Source organism: Manihot esculenta, chromosome 1, assembly GCF_001659605.2.
Source record: "Manihot esculenta cultivar AM560-2 chromosome 1, M.esculenta_v8, whole genome shotgun sequence".
NCBI lineage: Eukaryota > Viridiplantae > Streptophyta > Magnoliopsida > Malpighiales > Euphorbiaceae > Manihot > Manihot esculenta.
The window spans coordinates 24424497-24433092 of record NC_035161.2 but is presented as its reverse complement, the minus strand read 5'-3'; the positions used below and the strand labels follow the sequence as shown (position 1 = coordinate 24433092).

Below are 8596 nucleotides of genomic sequence, written 5' to 3'. Positions count from 1 at the left end.
GTGCATGTGAATCAATACTCAATAGGCAGTGTTATGACTTATGAGAATTAGTTATAATGATGAAAGCTAACCCAAATCCTTTAACAAAGCTGACCCAAGTCCTTCAACAAGATCCAAAATCCATAGACAATTAATCTCATACAACAAACAAAACCCAAACAGAGAGAAGCTCCATAGTAAACTCTATACAATGCAAGAACTCAATAAGCAGATTCAATTTTTTAGCAACAATACAAAAACTATACCTCAAATTATAAGCCAACAGAAGAGATCACTGAAGAGGACAGACAGTCGACGGTTGACGGTGACACTCAGCAAATCAATAGGGACTAGGGAGGGAGGGAAAGAGATCGATAGGGAGTGAGGGAAAGAGATTGATAGGGAGCGAGCGATTCGTGACTTCTTTCAGCAGATCGATGGGAAGAGGGTTCGTGACTTCATTCAGTAGATTGACGGGAAGAGGTTGATGGCCATGGTCGACGAGAAAGAGAATAATGGGATTCGATGATTCGTCGTTAGGGATTTTAATTTCAACTGTGAGTGAATACTGAATAGGGGTTTCGTTTCGGGCTGGGGGGAGGGGAAATTGGGAGGGGGGAGCAGGGAGGGGAAATCGGAAATGGGGAGGAGAACGCCTGGGCCGAAAGGGATAGAGGGTTTGGGGTGCTGGGTTGGGTATGAGAGGGGGAGGACTCGGGCTTGGACTTGGGCTTGGGCCTAGCCACTAAATCGGTTATTTTGGTTTGATCGTGTAATACCCGGCTAGACTCCGGTATCGGAATTCCTACCGTCCGGTGGAATCCCGGATGTCGGAGACCTCTAGAAGGGTGGAACCATGCTTTCATAAAATGTTTTCATGTTTTTAATGGTTTTAAAGTATGAAACTAAATGAGTTTTGCATGAAAAGTCCTTGGAGGAAAACCCAGGTTCGGCCGCCGAAAGTCAAGTTCGGCCGCCGAACATGCATGCGTTTTGGAGGCACGTTAGGCCCCCGAAAGCATGAGTTAGGGAAGTTCAGGTTCGGCCGCCGAACATTTGCATGGATGCGGAGGCACATTCGGCCCCCGAACGTGGCCTGGCCAGCCACTATAAAAGGGTCCCTTAGTCGAAAATGGGCGAGCTTTTTCTCCCCATTTCGACCAAGGTGAGCTCTCCGCCATCTTTGCTCAATCTTGAGTTTTTCCTTCCTTTTTCCATGGTTTTTACAAGTTTATAACTTTGGTTTTGAAGATCTTTGAGCTTGGAGCGAGTTTTGGAGCTTGGAGACCTAAAGTTGGAACTTCTCCCCATCTCCAAGTTTAGATCTCCTCAACCCTCTCGATCTTCAAGAGGTAAGAGCCGATCTTAAGCTCAATGCATGTTTTAAGTAAGTTTTAAGTGGTTTTATGGGGTAGAATGGCATGTGTTGAGTTGTATGAGTTTTTAAGTAAATGTTAGGTTTTATGTGATTTATGAACAATGTAGCTTGAATGTGTGTGATTGAAGTGTTGTAGATGGGGTTTATGCATGTTTGAGGCCCCTAGGAACTTGTATGCATGCTTTGGTTGAAGTATATGCATGATTTGTGGCTTTGGGAGGCAGGAGGTTCATGTGAACCAAGTTTCTGCCCGTTTGGCAGAAACCAGGTTCGGCAGCCGAAGGGAGTTTCGGCCGCCGAACCCCTCTTGAGGAGGCAGCATTCGGCTGCCGAAGGTGCCCCCGAAAAGAGACTTTCGTCTCTGTCTGGGACTTTCGGCCGCCGAAGGTGCCGCCGAACCTGCCTGAGTTTCGTCTCTGTCCAGGACTTTCGGCCGCCGAAGGTGCCGCCGAAAGTGCCCTGTTCAGCCGTTTCATGCATATTTTCTGTGATATTTTCATGATGTTTTAGGGGGTTTTTGGGGGATATATTAGAGTTATGTTTATGTATGTTTGGTCCCTCATTGGAGTCCACCTGTGTAGGTTCGGACCCGAGGAACCAAGGACCCCAGCAGTGAGCCAGCTGCTACAGAGTTTGTCAGAGTCAGCCAGAGGTGAGTGGAACTAAACTAAACCTTTTAAATTAAGAAATGAAATGCTTATATCATGCTTCATGCATCATGATTATATTATAGGTTGTTTGCATTAGAATTCACGAATATGCCGCATAGTATTGTTGTGCTAGATGATAGTGGATGGACACTAGGATGATTCATTAGCCTTCTATATACGAAGTCCTGTGGTGCCCATAATAGGGCCGGGCAATACGAAGACCTGTGGTGCCCATAATAGGGCCGAGCAATAACTCCGAGTACGAAGTCCTGTGGTGCCCATAATAGGGCCGGGCAATACGAAGTCCTGTGGTGCCCATAATAGGGCCGGGCATGGAGTTGAGGGATTTTTGAATCAGTCCATCCGTGATGTGATCTATTTGTGCAGTGACGCATTTCATGATAGCATGTTTTAAATATTCTTTTATATAGTTCTACTCACTGGGCATCTAGCTCACCCCTCTCCCCTAACCCCCAGGTTTGCAGGTACGGGATAGATAGAGAAGGCAAGAAGAGAAAGAGTCTTATGTATATAATAGTTAGCTTGTGGACATGACAGATGTATTATGATGAAATGTAAAAGTATTCAGGATGTTATATAATGAGGTTATTGAGGATAGAGTTGTGCTTGACCATAATATATTGTGAATCCCTTTTGTATATACATGATCTTATGTTATGATGTTTATGTAAACTAACTCAACACAGGTTGTTTTGCCTTTAAGGCTTGATGAGATCCCACTGAGGGACTATGATATGTATATGTTCAGAGTATGCACAGGTTGAGTTAGTTGATGACAGTATGTATGAGGAAAAGTTTTAATTTTTATGCATGTTGTTGATCATGTATGGGATTATACAGGTTTACAGGTTATATGTCAGGCTTGCTACGGGTCCCGGCGGCCTTAAGTCGACCCGGATTCTAGCGCCGGTAGCGGTCCGGATTTCCGGGGCGTTACAGATCGGTTATTTAACACGTTTAAACCGAACTGAACCGAAAATCAAATAATTTTAAATATATTAACTGAATCAAACCGACCATCCCGATTAACCAAACCGAAAAATTGAAATCAATCGGTTCGGTTTGATTTTTCGATTTAAACTAAAATATGCACTCCCCTAGTTATGGTTTTAAAAATCAGTAACCGACTGAAGGATCTATTACTAAAAGGGTTTACAATTTCTCTTTTAGTAATAGATTCTATTACCCATTACTATTCATTTACAATTTAAAAACACTTAAAATTAATTAGTAATGGATTAATGAATCCATTACTAAATAAGCATATTTATGTTAACCCATTACAAGTCTGTTATTAATTATAAACGAAAATTATCCATTATTAATATCCATTTCTAATTTAACATAATTTTTAGTGTTAGTAATGTCTACTGCCCTAATATTTAAGATAAAATTTTGCATCCTAATAGAAACAAATAACAAAAAGAGGACTTTTCTATTGTCAAATCCAACAAATTTTGAATCTAAATTTTCAACCATGTTTAAGTGATTAAATCTCCAATAAATAAGCATTTATTCTTAGTTCGTTAAATGTATCATGAAACTTTAATTACAACTTTTCAATAAATATACCTTTACAGCTTTTAAATTTCTCATAAAAAAAATAAGAATCGATTTTATTTCTTTACGTTCCATATCATTATTTGGACATTGTTAATATTAAATTTATTTTATTTCTTTAGTTTTACATAATATGCCCAAATCATTTGCAGCAAACAATATGCTATCAACACAAAGAATTACAAAAACAAACTTACTCCCATTAATTTTTTAGTATATACATTTATCCATAATGTTTTTCTTAAATTTAAAATAATTTAATAGTAGTATTAAAGGTAATATATCCCTTAAATTTGTATATTGATTTCTTAAGTTTACATATTATGTGACCTTTTCTTTCAATCGGGAAATCGTCAAACTAATCCATATAAATTTTTTCTAAGTTCTCCATTTAGAAAGATTATTTTCAAGTAGGTATAAATCTAGGTCATAATAAGCCATAAAGTCATAATTATTATTAATAAATCTATATTTGAGATTAGAAAAAATCTCTCTTTATGATCAATATCTTCACTGTGAGTATATAAGTTGGCAACAAAATTTACTTTACGTCATTAGATATTTATTCGAGTCACGCTACCATTTATGCCTAAACTTGTTGAGAATCTTCTGTTAATTCAATAAGACCTCATATTTTATTCTGTTGCATAGTTTTTAACTCATCGTTTATGGTATTTAACCATTTATTATGCTTAACTTTTTTCTATAACTTGTGAAAATGAACTAAGACCTTATTAATTTTAATATCAAAATATGATCCTTATTAGGGGTGAGCATTCGGTCGGTTCGGTTCAAAATCGAACCGAACCGAATAAACTGAAAATCCAAATTTTAGTGTTTATGAAAATCGAACCGAACCGATTTTGGTCAGAAACCGAATCGAACCGAACCGGTCTGATTCGGTTCAATTCAGTTCGGTTTGATCGGTTTCGATTTTTAATAATTTTTTTTATTTTTTACACTTTATTTTTAATATTTTAAAATTTAATTAAAATATTTTAATCTTAATATGATTTAATTTCTCTATATTATTGAAAAAATATATTATTATCACTAATCGGTTCGGTTCGGTTTTTTCAGTTTTTTCTGATCAAAATCGAACCGAATCGAAATAACTGAAATTTCTGAAATTAAAAATCGAACCGAATCGAAATATATAAAAAACTGAACCAAATTTTCAAATCGATTCGGTTTAATCAATTTTTTTGATTTAAACCGAATACGGCTCACCCTAATCCTTACAAGTAAATCACACGACCTTCGGTAATTGCTAATCTTCTTTTCATTGAAATTTTCTTTGCGACACTTTTTTAGTTTACCTTTATTAATACTTTATGAGTTAATATTTTTAAGGTGTGTTTAATTATTGTAGGTGAAAAGTTAATTTGACTTTCAATAATTGATGGATAACGCAAACGTTGTTTGAAAGTTAAAATTAGATTTATTTTGATTATAGTATTTATTTATATTTTATATTTAATTATTTTTTTAGTTATTTATATAAATGTGATAGAAAATGATGAGAAAGATGCAAATTAAAAATATAAGTAGAAAGAAAAAGAGAAAAATAAAAAGGAAATTAAAAATATTAGTTAGATAATTTAATAGTTATCTTTTTTATCAATATGAAGTTTGTTATTAAAATAAATTAAAATATTAAAATTATTGAATAAATTAATAAATTAAAATAATTACGTAAAATTGAAATTAAGTTTGTAAGTTATTCATTTGAAACATACAGAACATGAATCAATTTTATCATAATACATAAATAGTTATATAAGAAATATATGCAAAATCATATGAAAGTTGTTATAAATTCATAAAAATAAGAAAAAAAAATAAAACATTTATAAATTTATAAATCCTCATCATTTCATCTTCCTCTCTCTTTTTTAATATCTCATCTTAAAAGAGTAAAACCAGACAATTTGAAGATTATTTTTTACTTCGTCACCATCTTAATCAACTCTTTTTTTTTTTCTTCCGTGGTTGATGATTGAATATCTTGTATTTGTTGTTGCCCATTTCCTCTTAAACGTGGTTAACCACTGTTTACTGGTTTTGAAGTCATTTTCAAAAATAAGAAATTTTGAATTTATTCATTGTATAAAAAAAATTATTATTTAATTTTTATAATATCTCAATTTTACAAAATGTATTTAAAAAAATTTATTAGTTAACCACTTTATTAATTTTAGTGTTAAGTATTTAAAAAATATAATAATTGATCATTATCTCCTTCTTCAACATGTTTCAGAATTGTGTTTCTCAACCATTTTCTGCTGATAAATGAACTATCAAAAAATAATTCAAAGCTCATAATGATATCAAGTACAAAAAAAAAACCAAAAAGCTTAAACACCTTAAATTAGCTATTTACATTTCTCTATTCGAGAACATTAGAAATTAAATTGAAAAAAAAAAAAACAACAATTAGAGATGCACACTAGAAGCGATAAGGTTCTAACATTTACATGTCCATATACCCATGAACAATTTGAACCAGACATTATAAATAACCCAAAACTTTTCCTTGAAGACTGCTGTTCTGCACAAAATTAAGCCAAATTCTGCGTGCTATAGTTATACTACAAGTTGAGAAACTTTATCAGCATCCACCAATTCAAGAACCTGTGATCTACTCCCAACAATCCTATGAAAAACCTCTCTAATTTGCATTTGCAAAGGTACTAATCCTTCTTCCATTCTCCGACAAATCCCTGCCAGCTCTGCCACCTGTGTCCTCACTTCATCCATCTTCTGTGTCTCCGTCGGGAACTGGAACCCGTCAGCAAATTCAAATAAGCTCTGCCCCAACATCTCCATTCTTTGCATCTCCTGTAGCAACCCAGCTGAACATTTTTTCTCCTTTTTCTTCCACTCTTCCGCAATCTTCTCTTGCAGCCCACTCATGCTTTGTCCCCAGACCAAGTTCCTGGGAATTTGAAAATGAGAAGCCAAGCCACCCCTATCTTGACACGGCACTGCAGCCACTAGAGTCCACATTACAAACACCATAACAGTGCTCATTATATAAACAGGCGCAGCCAATCCTGTGGGTTCTACGCCTCGAGGCGCTACAAGATTGGAACACATGGCTTGAATCTGCTTAGAGGCAGACCAGTTTTTAGCCACGATCATTGATAGAGATCGAAAGTTGCCCGTGGCTCGCTCCTTACTAGCACCTGCAGTATTCCCCCTTCTCCCAAAAGACCACGTTCTCTCGGCACCCTTACAATGGTTCTCTTTATCATCAACCATCATCGCAGTTAGCAAGGAACTCAAAGCCTTTTTTGCTCGATTCACTTGCCCCTCACCTATCGGCTTCTGTTCCAAAGCAGAGACTACGATTTCAGCCAATTTCTGACACTGTTGTACGGAATCAATCCCACTGGACACTGCATTACAGATATCTAGAGCTTTAACAGCTCGTTCCATGAACTCAGGAATCAATCGATCCAACGGTGGCTTGCAGATTTGAGATGGGTCACGACCCATGATAAAAACAGCTTTGAACTCGGCCTCGCAGGACAAGAACACATCCAAAAGTTTCCTAAGCCAGGAAATGGACATCAAAGGTTCAGTGCAGATTACCTCATCCGGTGGAGACAGCAAATCAGTGAAGCGATCAGCTACGTTCTTTTTGAAAACCTCAATATCCTCAAGCTCTAGCTCATGGGTGCCGTCCATGGAAATCACCTGGTTCCGGCGGATGGTGATTCGTCCAAGAAAGGATGAGCTGTACTCTGTTGCAGGCATTTCTTTTCCCCAAAGATTTAGGCTGCAGACAAGGAAAACAAGAAGCATAGGTCCAAAAACAAAGACGATTAGGAGGTATATATACGATCCAAATACATGGAATGGCTTGTCCAGGACGAGACCGTTTCTTGTATACGCGCTGGGGCTTCTTCACCAATCCAGTCAAAATAAATAAATAAAAAATAAAAAAATAAAAATAATACAACAATATAAAAGAGCAACAAAGAAAAAGTAAAAGTCCTCTTTGACTGGGTCATGGTCACACTCACTTCGACACCCTACTACGCGACCTCACGAGTAGCTATGCTCACCTCCAACATCAGCCTGGTTGCCGGCCTTCCACCTCATTGCTTTTACCTAATATGATATTATATTCTCCTTCTAAGCATAAGACTAGCTATGGCTATTAAACTGTTACAACCGAAAAATCAAATCCAACTATTTTAATTTTGTTTTTTAATTTACTCTTTATTTAGATAATTTAATTTAATCGGTTATTTTAATATCAAAATATTCAGTTTAATTTCCATTCTACTATTTTTTTTTAATTCAAATCTTAATTTTGTGCCTGGTAATGACTCATTCAATTAATTACATAATTCAATTAAAAATTGTATTATATAAATTCAATAAGCAGTCCATATCGAATTGATGTCTCTGGGTCAGAAATATTTTATCTACGTCCTTTTTATATTTTTAATCATATTAAATTTTTAAAATTTGCCATTGCATTTTTTAATAATAAAAAATTTTAAACTAAAATCTCCTATAATTCTTTTTCATTCTAAAGTATAACCTTTCATCAATACAGAATTGCACATATTAATTCAAATAATATAAAAAGAAACATGCGTAAAAATACTATTCTAAAGATATATTTCTTTTTTACATTACAAATTATAGGATATCTCTTGTTAATTCATTTAAGTAAAGTAATATATTATTGTTTAATAGATATTAAAAAAGTAATCTACATTACTTCAAATTTAATAATATAAACTATACTTTTTATAAAATTTAATTTATTACTTTCTTCAAAATTTAATTCCGCTGACTTTTTTTTTTATAATTTTTTCTAAAGGGAAGTTCTTTCGACCTTCATATTCTCTAGAAGTTCTCATCTCCCTTTCTTCTACTCATTAAATCGATTTTCCTCTGTCCGTTTTGAGCAGAGGAGGCCTTCGTTTTCTTGCTATCTAGAGAGTGGGTCTCCCTCCCCACCTGAAAGTGAATTTGTAAATATCAT

At 35.1% G+C, this 8596-nt stretch overlaps 1 protein-coding gene across 1 annotated transcript; it reads right to left on the bottom strand.

Moving 5' to 3' along the window:
* Positions 1 to 5926: 5926 nt before the first annotated feature.
* On the bottom strand, positions 5927 to 7488 carry LOC110622167 (protein ROH1). Its single transcript, XM_021766590.2, has one exon. It carries the CDS (start codon positions 7396 to 7398, stop codon positions 6175 to 6177), a length of 1224 nt encoding a protein of 407 aa, XP_021622282.1. The 5' UTR covers positions 7399 to 7488; the 3' UTR covers positions 5927 to 6174.
* Between the last annotated feature and the right edge of the window lie 1108 nt (positions 7489 to 8596).